The 22538-nt window shown below is 45.0% G+C and overlaps 1 protein-coding gene across 4 annotated transcripts in view; it reads right to left on the reverse strand.

Moving 5' to 3' along the window:
• SLC12A8 (solute carrier family 12 member 8) overlaps positions 1-22538 on the reverse strand; it is a 48015-nt gene that overhangs the window by 9649 nt on the left and 15828 nt on the right. For 3 of the 4 annotated variants that reach the window (XM_056496524.1, XM_056496525.1, XM_056496527.1), the window contains exons 6-9: positions 12886-12999; positions 6056-6143; positions 5042-5129; positions 1822-1968 (exon numbers count right to left, since the gene is read on the reverse strand). In XM_056496524.1, coding sequence (XP_056352499.1) covers positions 1822-1968; positions 5042-5129; positions 6056-6143; positions 12886-12999 — 437 coding nt within the window. The remainder of the gene's footprint in view (positions 1-1821; positions 1969-5041; positions 5130-6055; positions 6144-12885; positions 13000-22538) is intronic. The other variant, XM_056496526.1, reaches the window with a different exon arrangement.

Here is a 22538-nt window from a genome sequence, read left to right on the forward strand (position 1 = left end):
ACTCTTATTCATTAATAGCAAAGGGGAAAAGTTCTGGACCATTACATCTTTTCAGAATGAACAGAAATACGTCTCAGGGACAAAGGAACACAGATCTCAGAAAGTATCTTCAGTATCAGAAAGATGCACTGAGATGGGGAACAGATAGGATGATCTCAGGATGCATCTGGCTTGGATTTAACTCCACAGAAAATATTTGTGTCCTTCCCATCAGCTGGGGTTCTGGTGACCACACCACCTTCTTCAACCATGAAAAGGAAGAACTGATGTGGAGAAGATTGCTAAGGACAAAATAAATCTATTTATTCTCCATATACCAAATCTAAACAACTCCCAAGGTGGCAGAGAGAAGGAAGGGGGGAGAGTGTTCTGCCTTTGATTTCTCTTTTTGAGCCCTTCCCATCATGGCCCTCTGCCTGAAGTTCAGAGCAGAAATTTGACAGAAAGACAGAAAACTATCAGAAAAGAGAGGGAATCAACTCTGCTAAACCACTGAGAATTTTACAAGGGTTGCCAGGTAGACACAGCTTATCCTGGGATCACCTGAAAACTGCCTTCAGGAGCTGGATGTTTTTGCAGTCAATATTGCTCCTGATTTTCCTACAATTATTACTATTATTTTTGCTATTATTTTAACTTTTCATTTAGAAAACTGCTTTGAGAAACATAAAACAACAGAGAGGAAATTATTATACTTATAAAATACTTAAACATGTTTAAACGTTCATAAATGTCAATACTGACAAATATTTTTCTGTGTGTTTGAGCCACTCTGAAGGAGCAAAGCATTGTAAGGCTTTTCCAGACATTCTGTACAGACAGTTAGGTACTGCAGGTTATTGAGAGTGATTGAATTATTTTCTCCCTATTCAGAAAAAGGGAAAATCATGCATGGATGTATAGCCCAAGACTACAGAGTCCCTGGTGACTGATATCAGCAGAATGACTCATCCATAAAGACTATTCACAAAGCAAGAGAAAAGCTTCTTGTCATACTCCAAGCAACATTTTGTTTCAATGATATCTAAAGCTTAGAAGACCCCTGACTTAACCTTTCAAATCTCTTCTTTGTTTTTATTTAATAGTGTCCTGAAGGCACCTTTTCTTGCAGAGAAGTGTCCTCTTCTCCACTGCACACAGACTGAATCCACAGCATCACAACTCAGCTCTGAGGTTACCACAGAGGACAGGAACAGATCAAAGAAAATGTACAGGAAAGAAGAACAAGAAAGAAAACAGATAAAAGGTAAAGAGACAGTCACCATCAATTTCACCAAGTGCTGGGACAAAAGCTTCAGGCTTGGACAGGAGGGCAGGGGAGAGGGAGGAGCTTCCTTTGGTCATGGCCAGGATCAGAACCAGCACAGATAAGGTGCTTGCAAAAAAACCCACAGGCAAAGTTACATCACAAGTGCCTGTCCTGCTGGGGACACCTTGAAGGAGTGGGTCAGAGGGAGGGAGGGACCATGACAGCCCAGGAAGGGCAGGACACAGCCCTGGGCCAGGGAGCAGAGCTGGGACAGAGAGATGCTGTGATGCTGAACCAGGGCTGCTCCTGCACAGGGCCAAACCCCATGGAGAGCTCAGAGCAGAGGCAGTGCACACAGGGGACAGGCAGGGAAAGAACCACAGTTGGATGATTGTTTTTTCATAAAACCACCCATTTCCTGGCTTTTCTGCCTATGCATGGGATACCAGATCCTGAGCCTTCCCCTCCTCACATTTCATGCTTCTCCCATCTCACTCTACACACACATAGAAATCTTGGCTCCTTAATTTCAGGTGAATTTTGACAGCAATCCCAGAGAAAGGATGACTAACCCCACGTCCAAGGAAGGTGAGCATGGGGATCACATTCTCCTGGGCGATGCACTGCAGGATCCTGGGTGCTCCATACAGCCCTCCCATGCAGGAGGCCAGGGATGAGATGTATAGCCCTAGCAAAAACAAAAAACCCACCAAGGACACCTGGAGGAAGTGGAGAGAATGCAAAGTTCATTATGTTGTGCCTAAAAGACACCCAAACAGTCTTAAATACATGTATTTTAAGAGATCACATATATTTTCTAACATTGTTAAATGAACAGAGCAAGCCCTGGGAAAGCAGCAATTTAATTGGTCTGTGGTATAAAGTACAAGCAATTAATACAGGAAAATTATCCCATAAAAGTAATTTAATACTGAACATCCTGTACCGACAGAACCATTTTACAAGCTCATATCCAAGACATTCTTTGTCACTTGGAGCAATTGCAGAAAAGCAGCAGCTATTAGATTCCCCCTAAGTAACTGGAAGTGAGTTTATTTCAGGCGAGATCACTTATATACAGAGCACATCATACAGGAAAAGCTGCCCAGGCTTCCCACCATCCAAAACAGGAAGACAAACCCCTCTGTCTCAGAGGGGAAAACAAATCCTGAAACAAAACCCACAGTAAAACCAAATCAAAATTGCCACTTAAGTAAATGGCATCTCAAAAAACATGCTCCAAAGGATATAATACAATGACCTTATTTTCCTGTCTTCAATGAGAAAAGAATTTCCTTTGGCCAACATGAAACATTAAAAAAAAAAAAATTAAAGGCATAGTGCTAACAAGGCTGGTTTTAGAACTGGTTTCTGAAGTTCTCTATCAGGCTGGGAGCATCTCCTGCAGGTTTGCAGGGAAAGGAAGGACAGTTCCTGGTCTGTCACACAGAAATGGGGACTGGGGTGCCCCTAAGCAAGTCCCCACTGTCGAGAGCTGCAAGCACAGTGTATCTAAAAAACCCCACCCAAATACACAAAACCCCACAATATAAACATTGGGCAAGAAAGCTTTGAAATGGGAGTGCTCCTGGCACTGCAGTGTGAGGACATGGACAGAAAAAATGGGGAAAACAAGGTCTAGGGTCACCTGAGACACCCTCAAGTCGTGCAAGAGTACAGAGGTCTGACAGCCAGCAGCCAGGCACAGGGGAAACTCCAGCACACAGGCCAGGCAGAGAGAAAAACCCCACATTTGGTGCAAACCCAACATGCCCATTCTCCTCTGAAGGAGTGCTGGAGGTGCAGACAAACATCTGTGGCAGAGGATGTCACCAAATGCAGGTCCCCTGCATCCCACGTGTCCTTGGCTCCCACCCCTCCTTCCATGGAAAAGAGAGTCTAAATGAACACAGCTCCTCCCAGCTTCTGCCCCACTGAAGTCTGGTGGCACATGCCTTATTAGGAGGAATTGCAAAAATTTACATACTAAAGATGATTCAAGCTACATCTGACTTTTTTTTTTTTTTTGTCTACAAAATCCACAGGCAACAAAAAGGAGATTGGGTAAAAAGCCATGAACAGCTTGCTGTTGGGGAAGGCATATGAAATTACTGCCATGGAGGTGTTCAAACTTCCTACCATAACGTTTCCCCATGAAAATCCACTTGGCCTTGTGAATTGTATCTATCTTGTGGGACAGAAGGAACCTGAGGCAAGATGAGCAGATACCAGCTCCCCTCAGACCAACAGACACTCAGGGGGAATCCTCCCTTCCCTCTCCTCTGATCCTGCCCTGCTCTGAGAAATACTCGGAAGAAACAAACAGTGGTGCCAGACATCATATATTATTTTAGCTGCCAAAAATGCTTGCATTTAAATGTGCTACTTGACATTCAAATCAGGGTTAGAGGGGAAGAGTCCCTTTCACCACGGCTGATGAAAGGTTTTGCTCTGCATTTTGAGCATAGAGAGTGTGAATACATTGCAAGGGATTGGCAGTTGGAGCTCATTAGAAGTGAAATTACTGAATCTCATTTTTATGTTTAAAAAGCCAAACAAATATTGTAATGGAGAAAAGCAGCCAAGCACTTGCTCACCTGTGATAGAAAGGGAGAGTTTGGAGGAGTAATGATGTCTCCCCCTCTTCCTCTCTCCAAAGTCATTAAAATCTAAAGCATCTTGTAATGACTCAAAGAAGAAACATGTGTATTGCACCATTTCTTTGTTACATATTAAGGGAATGAAAATTGAATTTGATTTTCCGGAGAGGGGTGTTTGCTTGTTTATTTTTTGTATTTGCCATTATTAAATATCTTCTCTTTCATTACTAGATCTTTCATTTTCCCCCTGAGGGTTCTGAAGTTAAAACACAGCTTTAACAATCTCTTTCTCTTCAGCAGATTCATTTAAAGCTGATTTTTTTGGTTACTGCACTTTTTGCCCATTAAGTCATTGACATACAAAGAGGTTGCCTTAGAGAAGGCAGGTTCATTCTTTTTTTCCCTGAAACAGAGGTGGATTTTTTTTTACCTCAGCAGATAGGGGCAGAGCCCCACCAATAACTGGGAGTTTATTTGGGGGTGTGGAAGAAGTTTAGAGCTGGAATTACTCAGGAAACAAAGCCTGAGTTTCAAATTGATATATTAGACTAAAACCATGTTACAGATCAAACTGTGTAAACTTTCCAACGTCATACGAATCACCAAAAAAAAGTGTGATACTCATGGTTTTGGATAATACCAAATAACAGAAAATTCGCCCTTCCATATCCCACCCAAAGTGACACACACCAAAATCTCTTGCTCTCTTTTTAGAGGCCTGCAGTGGTTCATTGTGTGTGACACTACAACCCCCCTGGTGTAAACACTCTGTGTGGAATGCCTTGAGTTTAATAATCCTGTTGCTGTCCCTGCAATTACAGCCTGCTGGATATGGAAATGTGAGCTTCGCTTGACTTAGTAAAGATGAGCAGGGGATTCTTCAGAGAATTCAATTTGGTCTAAGCTTCCAACAACAAGAAAGGATACATGGAATAAAATACTGCATTTATCATTAGACCACATTACCATACTTTAGCTCTTAAAGCTATTGCTGGGTGATTATGCCAAGATTTGGCATTACAGGATATGCTGGTGAATGCAAGGCTATTCAAATCAGTTGTACACTGGGATTTGCAACAGGGAAATCCCCCTGAATTTTAATGAGGGATGTGTACCCAAATTCCTTAGGCTTTTGGAAAACTCAAGCACTCAGTGAGGCAGATGGCAACCACTAAATAAAAGCACAAGTTACCTTCTCTGCTATCATGAAGTCATAGCGGAGTGACTGACGGGTACAAATGGCTCCCAGCAAAAAAACAAAGACCATGTACAGAAACCACCTGCAAACAACAAAAATAAACCAATTTCTTCACAGCAAGACAAGACCATTGAGAATTCTGCCACTAGGAGAGCCAGGAGACAGTCAAATGCTTTCCATGCTCAGGCTGGGGGATAATTTTGTAAAGCCCAGACAGCAGAGAAGGAAATGACCACAGCCTTGGATAGATGGGTTCATGTGATACTTCTGTGTCCTGTGGAATCCCCCCTCTTAAAACAAGCACCAATTTCAGCAGGAATCCCTCCAAGTTGTGAAGAATCTTCCTTCCTGACTGAACACTGGTACACAATTAAAAGAAATAATTTCAAAGGCAATTTAGACGGAAATTAAAGCAGGCAGGAAAACCTACTGAGGGCTCTTTTTTCTTTTTTTTTTTTTTTTTTCAATATGCAGCAGTGGAAAGTTCTCCTGGAAAGTAGCACTTCCTTGGGAAGAGCAAGACTTGGTCATGCAGGGCTTCTGCTTCCCCTGTCTTGCTGTCTTGCACATGGGTAGGTAATCTCAACTCTCTTGGCCTCATTTTCCCAGTAATAAAAAATACAAAATTTTGATATTTCTTTTCTATTTATATAGAAAAAGAATGCAAGGGGGGGGAAAAAAAGCAACAAAACCCTTCCTTTGGAATCAACACTAGAGAATGACAAAATCATCCCCCTGCCAAGCCTTGGAGAGCTCTGCATCCCACTGTGGGACAGGCAGGCTGCAGCAGCACAGATCCCACCCAGCAGTGGAAGGACTGAGCACATCCACACCAGCAAACACCCCCAGCCCACCCAGAGTGTGTGGTGGCAATGGATGACAATCTGAACGAGAGCCACACTTTAATTTTCCAGATGGCTGAGTAATAAAAGGCTGATGGGAATATGGGATGGATTGGTCCCACTCAGGGCAGTCTCCAGAGCAGATTTTCCTCAATCAATGACTTACGAGGTGCCAATAGCAGCCAGAGACCCCACAGGGATGTTGGAAGAAGGCTTCTGGAGATCTCCACTCATGTTGAACCCAGCCATCACACCTGGATTTTGCAGACACAAGTGCAATTTAGAGTCAGTCTAAGTTATGGTACATATAATACACACTGCAATATGTAACATAATTTAATCAATCATTTCATTGATTGTTTCAGAACAGCAACTATATCACTTCATTGCACTGCCACACAGAGAAATACTGGCTCCCATCATTTGCTTGGTAAAAAACTGTTCATGTCTTTAACAGAAGCAAGTCACCACTAGCATGTCAAAGAAGCCTCTGTGTGGTTTGAACAATGCTGGGGGGAAAACAGCATGTGAACAAAACCCATCTTATCTTCATACAAACCCAACAGGAGACAATGCTGCCCAGTTGTTGAGAAGAGAAATGCACTGCTCATCAGGGCAGCACATGCTGCAGGTGGTACAACCCCCAGGCCAGATCCATTACAGGTCCCTGCATTCAGGGGACAGCCCCTGCTACAAAACAGACTGTCCTGTCCACATTAAATGATAATCACATTAGCAGGGGGAGTAACAGTGCTCTCAGCACGTAGGTGGCACCTTGCAGCCAAGAGATCTGCTTTGGAAGTAGGCATTATCTCTGCCTTGCAGATAGGAAAACAGAAACACTGAGAGGGCAAGTGATTGTCCCAGTGTCACGTAGAAAACACATGGTAGGACTAAGAATAAAATACTGAACTGTTATTTTAGGCCAGAGTACAGGATATTATACAACCAGGGACAGCTCTTAGCCTAAAAAATGACCACCTAAAGAAGCAAGAGAGGGAAATTTATTAAAGTCTCTACATTGAGACTAGAAAGCCAAGGTACAGATTAGTTAGGGGGTTTTGTCTATAGTTGAAGGAGGAGTCACAGCAGACTTGTCAAGAAAACAGAGATTCCCTTGTCACATTATGCCAGAACTTTTCTTAGAAGACATCAGGTGTGCGCTGTAAATAAAAATAAATAAATAAAAATCTGTGATTTCCAATCCTGATGAGAATTTGGACAATTTGAAAGCAGGACCAGAAGCTTCAGGATTCTAACTTCTGCCCATCAGTGTGTCCCCCTGGGATGTCAGACCAATGTCTTCACAAGGACACGTGGGCCAGCAGCCAGCAGTGCTGATGGCATGGTCCCTGGGGCCAGGGTGAGATCAGCACAGAACAATGGGCAGGAGGATGCCAGCACCATGGCACTCACAGCATCTGGCAGCCCCAGCAGCAGGGGACAGGGCACATGCCAGCCCACCAGGGCTGCCAAGCCCAGCAGCCACTCCTCGTGTCCAGAGGGCATGAGAATGATAAAGTCACTCTCTGCACTGCACATCTGAGTGACCACAGCTCTAAATCAGCAACAGTCCACTGCATTTTAAAGCTCAGGCACAGATTGCTGCTTGGAAGGGTTTTTTCCCAAGATGAAGGATAGACAAGAGCCATGGGACCAATCTCAGAGTAAAGGGGACAAACCCAAATCAGCCAGATGGATGCCCTCCCTATTCCCTATTCCCTGTTCCCTATTCCCTGCAGACTTTGGCCTTTGATGAGCTGTCAGCAATGGATCTTGATAATCATGGAGCACAAACTGCTCTGCTCTGTCCCAGGCTTTGCTGTGCATCTCCATATCACCATCTCCAGATCTGCTCAAGGGAACTGTAACACCTCCCCTCCTCACTGCCATGAGGACAGCACATACATGAGCACAAGGCACTCTCATGCTGCCAAACACATCCAGGGCTTTATTTATTTATTTATTATTAATGCTTTTTCCTTGATCATCTCTTTTTTCCCCCTTGATCAGTCCACTCACCAGTCATCTTTTGCTGTCATCTCCCCCGTGGAGCCAGAGCCCCATCCCCTGGTCCCCACAGAATCCTGGCATTCCTCAGCTCCTGGAAGAGCTTTTCCTCCAAATTCAGACCAGATTTGAATCCTTGATACCATACTGAAAGCATTACAAATCGAGTTCTTAATTTTCTCCTGGAAGACTATTTGGTGGATGTACTTCTGAGCAGCACAGCTAAAAGCCTGTCAGCTGCTCTGGTTTTTTCTAGATAAAACTTCCATGCAGTGTTCAAGCACTGCTCTTTTAAAGAGCTGCAGGTTTAGCTAGAGGTGAGAAAAGTTAGGAGAGCAGAAGTCCATGGAAATGGTCACAAATATGCTGAATAAAGTGTCTAGGAAGCACTCTTTGATGACATGCCACTTTGCAATTCAGAGACAAAGCAGAAAACTCAAAATTCTCTGAATTTTTCTTCCAAAGGGAACAAACTATTGTCAAGAAGACAGCTGTTAATCTCATGTGCTTCTTGGCCAAGTTTCTCAAACATCTGGCACCACCTTTAAATCTTCCAGCTTGAGTCACCTCTTCCTCATCCAAAGCCCTGCCTCAGCAAAGCACTGGGGAAACACCAAAATGGCATTTTCTGGACTGCAGAGGATGAGTTGAAGCTGTGATGACTGCACAGCCTCCCTCTCACAGACCCACACACAGCCAGGAGCAGCCAGGACATGACTCCCAGAGCCCACATAAAGAGGATCTTGAGGCTGATGATTGACCTCCTGCCTGCCAGTGCCCAGGCCACTGCTCACCACCAGCTTGTCAGGGCTCCCACGAGGTCACCAGAGATTCATGGGCTCCACAGCCAAAGGTCAAGGCCCCCACAGAGGAACCAACTCAGATGTTCTCAGCCACTCAGCCCAAAGCCAGCTCCTCTGTGCTGCAGTTGTGACTCTGACACAGCCAGTGCAAAGGTATGGACAGCCAGGTAGCACAGATGTATGGGTAACATCAGAGCCACCTCTCCACCACTTCCCAAAAAGTAATTTTCCAGACATGACAGCTGCCAAAGAGCAGCTCTGAGAGGGTCTTGTGCAAGCAGCTGGCTAAGCAACCCACTTTTCAATGAAAGGACAACCTGACTAATTAAAAAATAACGTCCTAAACAATCTCCACCATTCATAGCCTCAGTCACCCCCTGCCAGAGTGCTGATCTGACTTGCAAGAAGCCACAAAAAGCTTTGTCAGAGATTTTGGCTGCTCAACAGAAGAAAAGCCCCACACTTGCATCTAAAACTCAGAGAAATTGGGATGTTCTTTCCTTCAGACACAGGCCTATCCCCAGGGAAATGGCCAATCCCTCCTGAACCCAAGCAATCATATCTGCAGATTGTCCACGGAGAAAATTATCCACCTCTCTGTTCCAATGAGATAGCAGGCTGGATTTTCCACACTGGCTATTATCTAAGGGAGCAGCAGATAGTGACAAAGCTTCTGGACAAAGAAGCATGAAAACACAGTCAACCCAGCCAGGAAATTATGGCTGAGACAGTCTGTACATTGCTGCTATTCCAGTGTAATCTGGTCCTGGGCATCATCCAGTGGTGGATACGTGCATGAGGGACCACCTACACCTTGTCAGACAGTCCTCAGCCCCAGCAGCCGTGGTTCAGAGCTGCAGATATGATCACTCTGTCAACACCCAGCCCATTTTGCACTGAACATGCTATAAAATAGAAAGGTGGTTTTTTTTTTTTTCCTTCACCCAGGAGGTGAAGAATGGAAAATCTTAGATAAGGCTCGTAGCTAATTTTTTTTTAAAGGGCCAACTTCTCCACTGATGTAAACTGGCACCTTGCCTTAGACTTCAATGGAGTAGTGCCAGTTTACATCATCTGATAACTTAGCCCAAAACTTCTAAATCTATTTGCTGTCACTTTTCAAGTGCCAGATATGGTTTATTTCAGAACTGGTTTCTGTGCAGTGATATTTTCCACTAACGCCACTTCAAACAACATCTTACTTTCTTGTATCACACTTCTTTCATTAGACAGAATACCTTGGGGATTTAGTAAAAAAGCATTTTTTGCACAGCAGAAACAGCATTTATCTTAAGTTTAAACATGCACTGAAGGCTGTGTGGCTGCTGCTGGGAGCTGCCTGTGAACAGGCAGTCCCTGAGATTCCCTCCCTGTTGAAAAGCCCTGGCTGGGTGGGTATGCAGGTGTTCACCTATCACAGCACAGCAGCAAAATGTGTGCATTGAGAAGGTATTTACAAACATGCAGAAGAACAGCTGGCTAATGTACAGCATCCCTACAGGGGCACGTTCACATCTTCCACAGTGTGTATTTCACTCTTTTGACTGAAGCCAGCAAATCCAAGTCTTCCATGCCCATGCTCTCCCATTCAGGCAAGATCTAGATGTGTGTTTTGGATCTTTTGGCTATTTCCCTATGATTAAATGACAAATTTGGGGGAATAAAGCCAGCTGCACTGAGCATCCAGCTGGAATGGTTTAACAGCTATTTCCCAGACCAGCACTCAGGTGTAAAACTGGGGTAACTCCACTGGCACTGCTGGAGTCAATAAAACACAGAGGAACAGAGGAAACAAGCTGACCTGGAGCAAGGCAATCCGAGGAGGAGGCAGCCTGGGGCTGCTGGTCTGCAAGAGGCTGGGATGGCCATCCTATGCCCATCACTTGGAGCATGTCCCCAGCTGCTCCTCCTGCCTCTTTGGGTCTCCCCACAGGTCCTGCTCCCCTTCCTGGAGTGGCTGCCCCTCTCTGCTGTTACAGCTACCAGCCTGCATTTCAGACATTCCTGTTTCACTGCTGTGTCTGCTGGAAATGAGCAACTTAAAACCACTTTTCAGTATATCCCAGAGACCAAACTCAAACTGGTTGGATTCAGATAGCCATCTCAGAGAGAGAGGAAGAAGCCTATCCTGAAGAGATCAAAATAGTTTCACTTCAAAGAGGAACATTTCATCTCAAAAGGCCCAAACATTTGTTTCACCATTTCCGAAATATTCTTTTTAAGGACTTTGTTATCAAAATAGCATCTTAAATTGCAAGCTAGCATATGCTAAAAATTAAAAATAGTAAACACAACATCTAATAATAAAAGATAAACGGAACATTGCTGTGGGTCAAAGAACTGTTTCAAAGTGGCTCAGTGTAACTAAACAGCATATTGTTTTGCTGAAACTCTCCCCAAATTTCTGTTGCATCTTAAGGCAAAGGATTTTGCTTCCAGTGCTTCAGCCAGGTCACTGTGGGGTTCCAGCAGAGGTGGGTGCCCCTTGGGGATGGTGGTGGGGAGGACCACAGGCTGGAGGGGACAGCCTGAGAGCAGTGCTAGCCTGGCCCTGGCATTCCTCAGTGCCACTTGCTCATCACACTGCTGCCCTGAAGCAGCAGCACTGGCAGCAGAGAACTCCCATCCCAGGAATTTCTTATCAGACCACAAGCTCTTCCATGCAGAGCACCATTTCATGAGGCTTCTGAACTCCACAGGGCTCTGAACAGCAATGACAGGGGTGATAGTGATGTTATATGGTACCACTGGCACTGCTACTCTGAAGGAATAATTGAAATCCTGTAAATAACCAAGCAATTAAAAGGAATACATGAAAAAGCTGTGTTAACAACCAAAGTCATTATGCATCATTCCAAACTGTATTTTCAGAGAATGTTTGACATTACTACTGGTATTATTACTGCTAACTAAACAGAGCAACAGGCTGCCAGGGCTTTAAGCAAATTGTATCTATTAGCTTTGGCATTCTTCCTAGCAGCCAAGCATTAGCAGTGACAAAAAATCATTTAATGTGGTTAATCACCATAATTTTCTGCACAGTTTTGTCATAATTGTTCCTTCTTCTATAAGCAAAGAACTGGAAAAAAATCCTGCTTTGCTATACCAGTAGCAGAGCTCACAAGGAAGGTCTTTTTCTCATGGGGACTCACTTGGACCAATCAAAAATGACAACAAAAAAGAGGGCAGAAGGCATCTCCATGGTGCCAATAGTTCAGAAGGTGAGTTTTTCAGGAGGAAGTCTACAGAGGCAATAGCCAGCCTGATAAGGTGGGAGAGAGGATCTCAAATAAATATCTGAAGTCCTGCACTTAGGTGCACCTGACAGTGACTTCTGTTACCACACCATTCCTCCAGTCCCATCTGTTTCACAAAACCCTTTAGTTTGTCTCCTTGTACCACAGCAATTCTGCAACTTCCAGTGACTTGTTTAAAGCTAATCCTCTGAAAATTCATTCTGTAATCCAAGGATTCATTACTATGGAAACTGCTTATGATCAGTACTTTTTATAGCTTAAAACACCCAGCATCAACAAAAGGTATTGTAACTTCAACTAATTGTTACAGCATTCCCACTGGAGATTGTCAGCTCTGGAAAGGGGCCATGCATCTTCCTGGTGATTTAAGGGAATTAATAATGTGAGGGTATCTAATTAATCTCATGAATATGAGCTCTGCTGACACCCAAGGATGAACCCATGACACCACGAGTGCTGGGTCCAGCATGGGCAAAGGCACCAGCCCAGCTCAGCCACCTGCTAAGGTAAGGATGGAGAGAAAGTTCTCCTGTGCTCTTCCCACTCTCACAGTGCAATAAAGGCTCATCTGATATGTTAATCAGCTTTTAAACAGGCCTGATGCCTTCTGCCCTGGCTAAGATCAGTGCCTGATCCTTGTCCTTGGCAGGGAAGGATTTACAGGATTTACAGGACCCCATCATCCCAGAGCTCACCAACAGTTTCTAACCACAGAGACAGAAGAGCACGTTCAACCAAACAAGACAGGAGTGCAAAAATTTGAGATGCTGGAGGGAAGTGAAGGTTTGAAATGACCCCTTGGGTCTGCTATGGCCAAGGGCAGCCCTGCTCACCTCACCCCACAGCCCAGAGGAGCTCCCCTTGCTCTGCTCACCTCCCAGATGTTCCTGGGGGGAAAAAAGGGAGAGGATAAAGCTTAACTGTACCTGTGGCAGCTGGGAAAAACACTCCAAAAACGGAGAAGAAGGACTGGCCCCGGCTGTAGTCGGGCAGGGTGTTGTTGAACATCAGCTCCTCGGAGTAGCCCACGAAGCCGTGCTCTGTGGAGACAGAGGTGAGAGGAGAGCCCCAGAGCCAGCAGGAGCCCCTCCAGCTGCTCTCAGCCACCACCCTCCAAACACCTGCACCTGCAGGGGCTGCTTCCAAGCACCACTGAAAGGATGGACATCAACTTGTACAGCAGGGGAGGAGGCAGAAACCAGGGTGTGCATCCTGCCCCATCTTTCTAAAGTCATGCACACCCAAGTTTTACTTCCCAAACAAGTTTTACAGAACAGAGAGGAAGGCATGGGTGAGATACCAATGTCATGCACTGGTTGTAATGGAGGATCCTACTCCCTCACTGCACACTTGCTCAAATCCTTCCACAAACCCCAGCTGGCCAGGAAGGGTTGAGCCTGACAGCTGGCTTGCAAGGCATTAATTAGGAAAGGTTTTATATGCTTATAGACAGAATAGATAACTCATGAAAGCAGGTTAAGGAATTAATGGGTCTGACTATTAAATATTAATCTCATTTTTAACAGACAACACTGCTTTTTAGTGAAGTACCTTAGTCTACAGAAACTTCTCCTCCCTGTCAGTAATCCAAGTGCTCATGCCAGCTGGGGGTGGAAGGTGAGCAAAGTCAGTTCCTTTTTTTCTCCTGCCACTACAATCTATTTCCACAAGACATGTGACTCCAATAACTTGAATTTTCTTGTTAGCAGGCAGGATGTTGTGATGGCCAGAAATTAAAAAAAGACTCCATCAAAGCTGTCCCATGCCTCAAAGACAACATTAATGATGTTTGGACAATAGATTAAACCAGAACATAAAATCAGAGCTCTGAGCACAAGACATATCCATTTAAATCTCAGAATATAACTAACCACAGAGCTTTGAAGTTTTCATAGAAAAACCCTACAGATAATCAGAAGTTTCCTACTACATCTGCATCCATTGTGTTGCCCAAACATGGATGGAAACACACTGATAGAAGAGGTGTCCTGCTGCTAGGCTTTGTAAAAGCACTAGCTCTCTTCACTAGGGACAAGTCCCAGATGAGATTTACTGGGAACAAGCTCAGCACAACACACTGACCTCTGGACCTCACAGATGTCTGCAGAAAGTGCACTTTCTGGACAAGCAGAGGAGGGATTTGTGTAGGCTGTATGTTCCTATAAGTCCAGACCTGTGTGGCTTCAAGCAGAATTGGTGCTCATGACAGGACTGTGCTTGGCCTCTCTGCAGAGCACCCACCAAACTGCTTGAGGGAAATTTTCACCAAGTATGTGCTACTCATAGAAATACTAATTTTTCATTTAAAAAGTGAACAAAATGCTCTTCTCACCCCACGAAGATCTGCAGACCTTCTCCAACCAGAGCTTTGAAGCAGCAGCATCAAATACATCTATGCCACGTGACAAAGTTTGCCCCACTGATTCATAAAAATCTCCTTGCAAGCAAACTCTTGCCTCTCTTGATGGTTTACTCTCACACATTCCTATCATTCAGATTTTCCCTAATCACAAATTGTCCTTTTCACATCACTTGCCCAGTTTGTGGAGGTCATCTCAAATCCTGACCCTCTCTGCCAGGCTGCTGTGAGGTCATCTTCAGATTGAATCTCCCTTCTCCATCATCAAGGAAGCCAAGAAAAATGCCAAATAACATCAAACCAAAACCAGACTGCAGAACCTCACCAGGCAGAGCATCCTGCTTTGTGAGTAACCCATCTCAAACTGGGGTCTTCCAATGGTGTTTTGGGGCTATGTAATTCAAATTAGGCTCTTTGGGTGCCTTCTGTTTCCCTCCTCATAAAAAAGGCCAAGTGTACAGACCAGTGAACAACCAGACTATGTTTTCTGTGGTACCACTTTAGCCATATTATGGCCACACACTGACCATGAGACCCATGAGTCCAGTGTCTGACCTGCACCTGTGTGCATCTGACCCCTATCAGCCTTCAGAAATTAAATGATGTCCTACTGCTCCATTCATTTGAATGTTGTTCCCTTTCCTACTTTATTCCCCTAAGTGGAAATCCTCAGTGGAAGAGACAAAAGCCTGATCCATGGCAGATGTCACTTGGAACCACAGAAAACAGCAGCCATGGATTTGTTGAAAGAGCCACAGGATGTGCCTACGACTCTCTCCCACTTCTGCTTCCTTTCCTCACAGCTCTGGCAGGTGAGAGGCCATTCCACATTTCCCCTGTATGCAGAACAAGGTTCTTGGCTAATTAAAGAGAAGTTCATCCAAATGTCAGTTGTCACTGCACCCTCATTTCTCACTCAATCACCCCCTGTGAAGCAAACCTCATCCCTTTTGATCAGACTAGATCTGCAGTCACCACCATCTAGGGGCACATGAGCATGGGGCTGAGGACAACATGCTGGGAGCATCTCATGCCTGAGACCAGTGCAGTCATCTGTGACCCTTCAGCTGTCATATTAATGCCACTAATTGCAGCTGACAGGGCAATTGGGCTGAAAATCATCCAAAACAGAGCAGGAATCAGCAAGTGAGACCAGTCGTTTAAACCAGCAGAGCCCTGGGTCAGCTGTTCACAGAGTCAATTATCCACATCCCATTGAAAGTGCACTTCAAAAGCAGGAGCTTCAGAAGGAGGAGGGAAGGAAATGTGATAGGGTCTATATTTGGCACTCTGTTCTTCAAACGAGGCAAGATCATTTCATACATTTTTTCTGTAAGATGTTTTTTCTCCAGCTTACTGCTGGTACAAGATCCAAACCAGATTCCTCCCTCCTCGCTCGTTACAAAATATTTGTCTGAAAAATTTTGCTCTCAATCAATTTATGCAACCCCACAGCCTCTAAATTCTGCCTTTAATGATCCTGCTCTCAGCTGGCTTGCAGAGGGCTGGAGCTGGAGTGCTATAAACAATCTTCCCTGTGTCATGCTAGAAGAAAAGAATCCAGTTCCTTCTCTGTGCCGTGTCAGCCTTATGGGAAATGCACAATAAAGAGCAGTAACAATTTATTTTCATCATTAGATACTCAATAAATAGAAAACAAATAATGCATTTCTCAAGTGGTTGAGCTGATCTAAATAAACAATAGGAGAAAAAATTACTTAGAGCAACATCTGAATTATGCCTGTTATTCTTCACAAATCAAGTCCTCTCAGTTTCTCTTATTAAAATTATGTAATAAACAGTAAAAACCACCTGGCAAGTTTGAAATGGAAGAGTTTTCAGGATGAGCATCCTCCATTCACATGTGCAGGGGGACCACAGGAGGCTGTAGATCAGCCTGATGTGGCCAGAGGAGGAGAATGAGGCGGATGGTCAGAACTCTGACATCTTTCCAGCCATCACAGACCTGGGAGGAGGCACCAGCTTCCATCTGGTTGCCACTGCTGCATCCTCTCTCCTTCCCAGTGGAAGATCCTTGTACTTTCTCCCATCTCTCACCCTGTGGAAGAGCATGAAAGATGGAGGGTTTTGGCACTCCATGAAGCCCAGGGCTCCAGAATGGGAACTCAGAGAGGTGGGGAAGGGGCTCAAGGAGAAGCTGTGGTTGCACAGGGTCAGGCCATTATGCAACAGCACAGAGCATGGCAGTGCTGCCAAATTCCAGCAACCTGGACCTCATTACAGATTAGTTAAGTCTTGGCCAAATTCAATAAGCCTGTTCACAAGCTTAAGGCTAAGTAAAGCCTGGCACTGAGGCAAGGGTTAAATAGTGCAAAAATGGAAAACCACCTTAAGAAACAGCTCCCTGAAGACAGCCCCATATTGCACTCTGCTTGTGATTAGAGATTTTAATTACAGAGGTGAATGCTGAAGGCTTGAAACGGTGAAATTTTTTCTTTTCCAAAATAAGTGAGCCCACACATTCCCTCCTGGAAGGTACTTGCTGAGATTTGCTTTCAGAGGAACAGCTGGAAATGTTTGTCTTGCAGCACATTTCCCAGGTCTGACCTCAGCATTTTCAGGATCCTGTGTGATGTGTCAGACATGGAGTGCCAAAGAATAATTATATATCCTTGGCATAATTATCTCTGCTCTCTATCTTTTTCCCATTTCTTCTTCCACCACCAAACCCTTCTGGCAAAAGTTCTGAAATCCATTTGTTCTCCTTGGATGCCAGTCCAAGCACACACCCAGAAGGTCCTGGTGTGGGTGCTGGAGACATCTGGGCACACCACTGTGGAGAAAAGAGGAACAGTCCTCACAGCCTGGTCCCACAGCTGCCATCCTCATCTGAACACACATCTCTGCAGTAAGATAAAATTCCACTCCTCACCAACCACATGCTTACATTTTCCTCCTCCAAACCCTTAGCCAAGGGCAAGGTGCAAGCCCAGAACCTCTGAGCTGTTGACTCCCCCACGGGCAAGTCAAGCCCTGTCAGGCTGGTGACTCCCAGAGGTTGTGGTCTGTCAGGTGGCTGTTGGGTGTCCCAAGCCAAATTAATTCCTACACAGGTTGGAGTGCTCTGCAGCAGGGAAGGAGTGAAATTCTCCCCTCAAAAGCCCCTGAAATACAAATTCTTCTCCAGCCTGCAGAATAAGCTCACCTGTAGTCTGGTGATGACCAAACTCCCCCAAACACACACATTACCCATAGCTTATCACACAAGAGCAGCATCTTCACTTGTCAAAGGAAAGTTAGGCATGCTTGGCTTAAATGAAGTAGAATTTGGATGCCAAAGCACCACCACCAATAGGTTTTTCAGCATCTCAGTGTGCAGCTGAAGATTCAGAGGATTAACCATCCACATAGGAACTGTGGATGAGCAGAGATGGGTGCAAAGCCACAAATGTTGCTAAAACCCCAAGGACTTTATCTTTGTGTTCCCCCCTTGCCCACGGTATGCACACACTGAAATTGAACTTCAGGCAACAAGTACAGGATCATTTGGTGCAACTGTTCTGAAAGATGCTGTGCACCAACACAGCCACCTTCTGGGTGGCTCTGGATTTCCTCAGTGAAGTGCTGGATGTGCCCAAAAATGTCATTAGTCCAGCTGACCACAGCCCCAGCCCTGCAGTGACATCCAGCACACCCAGCAGTGGGCACTGAAAATGGTGCAAACCTCTCCAGTGGATTGGTACAATCAAAGAGGCATGAAGAGGGCACCACAGTCATGAGTAACACTTGAATCACCTTCCCCAGCAGAATGAAAAATAAATCAATCAAAGCAGTGCCCTCACAAGCCCCCACATCCCTCCATGCACACACCTGGCTCCCTGTGTTTGGGCTCATTTAGCACCAACATTAAAAATCCCATTCCCTGGCTCTTCCAAGGCTGGGCTGTTTCTGTGGCCATGCCTCCGCAACTCCCCAGCTCCAGCTCCCAAGGTCCTCACAATATTTTTTCCCAGGCAAGTGCAACACTACCACTGCTGATCCCAGGCACTGCCCTACTGCTGCCAGCCTGGTACAGGTCAGGTGCAGGCAGAAATGGATGAGGAACACATGGAAAGGGTGGGAAGGGAAACAGGCAGAGGGCAGCAATGCTGGAGGTGGAGAGAGGACAGTGTGGTGGTTTTCTCATGCTGCCAGTCTACTGCTCATCTTGCTGTGGGCTGACACTCAACCTGAGGGATGCATGAACAGATTTTCACCAGAAAGTCCCAGTTCTCCAAGAGAATGGTGAGGGAACTGATGAGTCACGGAAGCAGAGGGTTTTGAGCAGCAGAGCCGCACTGACAAGAATAGAGAATAAACATGACCTTTGCTGAACTTGTACAGGAGAACAAAAGTGTTTTAACACCTTCCAGGACATCTCCTGCTTCACCTTTGGATAGACAGGTTTTGGCTGAAAGACTGGGAAGAAGCAGAAGGAAAAGAGAAGAGCTGCAGGGAAGCAGAGCTTGAGGAGATGGGACAAACTGATGAGACTGATGCCTCTGCCTTCTGTCAGCTGCTGCTGGACTCGCCCACCCAGGGGACCACATGCACCAAGGCCAGGCTGCCCTTTTCTGCAGCTCCAGGGCAATGCCTGTGCCATGGGAGCCAGCATGGAGCAGAGCACATTTCCTGCAAGCCAGGAGCACATCAGCTCCACACTGGACTCGTGGCAAGCAGCACAGCTCCATAGCTGGAGATGGAGCATGTGCAGCCCAGCCCAGATGGAGAAGAGCAAACACAGGATCATTCCCCCCATATGTCACAAATGATGTCATGACTTTGCTTCATCTCAGTCTTCAGGGCCACATCCTGCCTGCAGGCAGCTCCCACAGCCTCAGTATTTGTGCTTTAAGACTCCTAAACTAGGCAAGGGAGAAAAATAGAGAGGAATTTCTGTGTTGGACCCATGCAGGTCAGTGATTATGCAGTGATAAAAATGAAGCTATTACACAATTAACACATCAGCATGTGGCCACACTGACAGTGCAGAGAGGCTGCAGGGATCTGCCTGAGCTGCCAGGGCACTGAGAGATGCAGGATGTGGGAGCTCAGCTGCTGCTCTACCCCACCCCAACCCATGTTGCTGTTGGCATGCTAGCAGAAAGTATTGGGAAGAAGAAGTAAGAATGCAAAGGGATTCAATTCTCTCTGTAATTTCATCCCTAAATGCCAGTTAAATACATTAATGATCAAAAGAGCTCAGAGTGACCACAGACCCCAAGCCACAGGGAGCAGAAGGAAAAGCAGCACCTCTGCCACTGCTGTGACCTCATATGTCAGGCCCAGCTGAAAATTGCCACAGCCAGCATCACCCCACACCTCACAGCAAGCCAAAAGGGCCCCCAAAAGGGACAAACCAAAGCTGAGCAGCAAGAGGCAGCCAGGGTGGGGAGAGAAGCTCATTGCTGTTTTTCCACTTGTGATCAAATAAGCTCCTATTTTACCATCAGAACCAGGGAGATTGTTTCATGAACCAGGACAAATACCACACCTTCGTTTCAAATTCCTCAGAGCTGCAAGCAGCAAAAAACAGACAGGTTTTAGCAGGAAAAAAGTTTGGCAAGAGGGTGGTGGGGAGGAAGGATTAGAGTAAATTTAAAGGAAGCAGGGAAGGAGTTCCCCTGCCCAGTACTTTCACTGCACCCACAATAAAGCCAGCAAACCTAAAAAAGAGAGAGTATATACAGCCTGTAATTGAAGGAGTGAAAGCCACAGTTAAAACAATCTAAAAAGGCCAAGCCCTGAGAAAGGCAACTCGAATCCCTTATCTCTTGATGGAAAAGAATGTGCTCCCTGAGATTAATGACGTGTTTACCCAAAAGGAAATCACCGCCCTTCTGAAGCAGCGAGTGTTTGTTCCTCCCGAGTCCCTGTTTTCTGCTCCAGAGCTGATCTCCCAAACCTCCTGTTTAAAGTCAGCACACAATACAGCTTCCTGCTGCTCTGGGGGATCCCACCACCAGCCCTCTCCCAAAAACCACGGCACCTGTGCATCCCCACCAACAGACAAACCCTGGGGAGTTTGGGTGTCACTCAGAAGCCAGGGCAATGGTTGCTGTGTTAGAGCAGGCATGGGAGGATATGGGATCTCTGCTCTGAATACCCTCAGCAGGGCAGGAAGGGCTGGAACAGCAGTGCCAGGGCCAATCTGTTTGAGAAAACCCAAAAAAAGCCTGCTCAGGGCTATCATCACTTTAGGTATTTATCCTCTTTGGTACCTGCACCCCCATCCCCTCGTGGAGCATCCCAGACAACAGAGCACAAGCACCTCCTCTCCCTAAAGCCAGTGGACCTGCACTACTGGGTGCTGGACAGCAGCTAAAAATAGCAAAAAAGGCAGAATAAACAAAGGGAGCTGCTAAAACCTGCCTCTGATGTTTGTCTTTAGCTAATGGAGCAATTTTCACTTGCAGGATGCCATCACCTCTCCCAGATCAGGAGCTAGCCTCTGCTCCCCCCAGCCACACCACATCTCCTGCAGGACTGCACAGGGTGGGAGGAAATGCTGATTTCTGCCAACTCCCCATGTGCCTGCTTTATCTCTGCCTCAGCTTCTCAGGAAAGTGGAAAACCATGAATGTACACAAGAGCACACTCAGAGCCTGCAGGGGCAGCTCATCATCACACAAGCACTGCTTCAATAAAGCAGAACTTAGGAATGTGCCCGTGGAAGTAGACAGTAGAGGTGTTTGACACTTACTCTGTCTCTACAGGTTGGTGGGGTTTAATAATTAAAAAAAAAAAAAAAAAGGAAAGCCAAAAAAATGAACATTTTCTGCAATTAGAAACTCTGAAATTCTGGTTAAGGAGAAAAAAAAAGTAAGAGATTTTAACACAGGTGTTTCAACTTTTTAAATTCTTCTTATGTTTTGCATTATTTAATGCTAAGCACCAGACTTACTGTAATATATAAATCCTTCCACTACTATTTTTTTTATGTGGTATTTTCAGCTTGGCTTGTTCAGTTGTATTCAAACCTGCTGGCAAAATTATTTTATTCATTGCAAAGAGGACAAGAAGTACAGTGTCCCTTGCTCCATCCTTCTTCTAGGAAAATAGTTTTCATCAATGGGGTGTCATTATCAATTACAGTAATTTCTTGAAGTCATGCCCAGAGTGCCCAGCTGGGGGAAGCTCTGAAGAACTTCTCCAGTGAAAGGTCCTAGGCTGGAGAGATCAGGATTTAGGCTGAGTCAAGGCACAACAATTGGAGGAAAATGAGTGGCAGTTCAGTGGTGATGACACAAAACCTTTGGATTCTTGGAGTGACCTCCCCTCCACCTCAGAGCCACCCTGTGTGTTGTTTGGGACAAAGCCCAATCCATGCTGATCAAATCCCCATCTTTCAAAGGAAAGATGATGTAACTTAATCCACCAGATCCTGCCACGAGTCTTCTGCCATCCTCATGGCTACAGCACCCCATACTCCCTGCTTCCCATAATAAATTATGGATATATTATCCATATGACAACAGTACTTCAAGGGAAAACTATTCCTTTTGTTTACTTTTGATTTTGTGTCTAAAATTACAGTTTGTTTTTCATTTTGGAAGGTTTTCATTATCCTCTACACGCAACACACACACAGCTACAGCCTTAAGTCTGGCTTCAGAATGAAAATCAAACCAATCAGTGTTTGATTTTGGAAAGGCTGTCACCTAAAAGGATTTTTTTTTGTTTGCTTGTTTGAAACTATTAACTGAATTCATAGAATTGAATTCATATTCATGGAATGCATTTTCCCTACAAAAAAAAATCAATTTTTCAATGGATGCATTTCCCCCTTCAAGTGAAAAAGAAAACCAGAAAGAACTACTGACCCACTATCCAGGTTAGTGAAGGTACAAGCAGGATAAAATCCCTTACTTACAGACAAAAAAAAGGCCAAAACTTTTTAGCACAAGCCAGGAAAGAGGATGAACAGTAGATAAGGACCTATTTCCCACACAAAGTTTTCTCTTTAGCTTAGGAGAAGAATGCAAACTAGAAGTGAAGTGGATGGAGGAAGAATCTAATATCAAGAAATTATATTAATAAATTAAATTCCTAAATAAGGAAAGCTGATTCAGGGCACAGCTGAACTGTGACTGGAATTAAACACTGGGGGAATAAAAAAAAAAAAAAAGAAGAGGTAAAATAGATCCATAATTTGAAATCTTTTATATGGTGGCACCAAAAAAAAAAAAAAAAAAAGAGAAAAAAGAATCAATGCAGTTA

The sequence above is a fragment of the Oenanthe melanoleuca genome, chromosome 7, assembly GCF_029582105.1.
Source record: "Oenanthe melanoleuca isolate GR-GAL-2019-014 chromosome 7, OMel1.0, whole genome shotgun sequence".
Classification (NCBI taxonomy): domain Eukaryota; kingdom Metazoa; phylum Chordata; class Aves; order Passeriformes; family Muscicapidae; genus Oenanthe; species Oenanthe melanoleuca.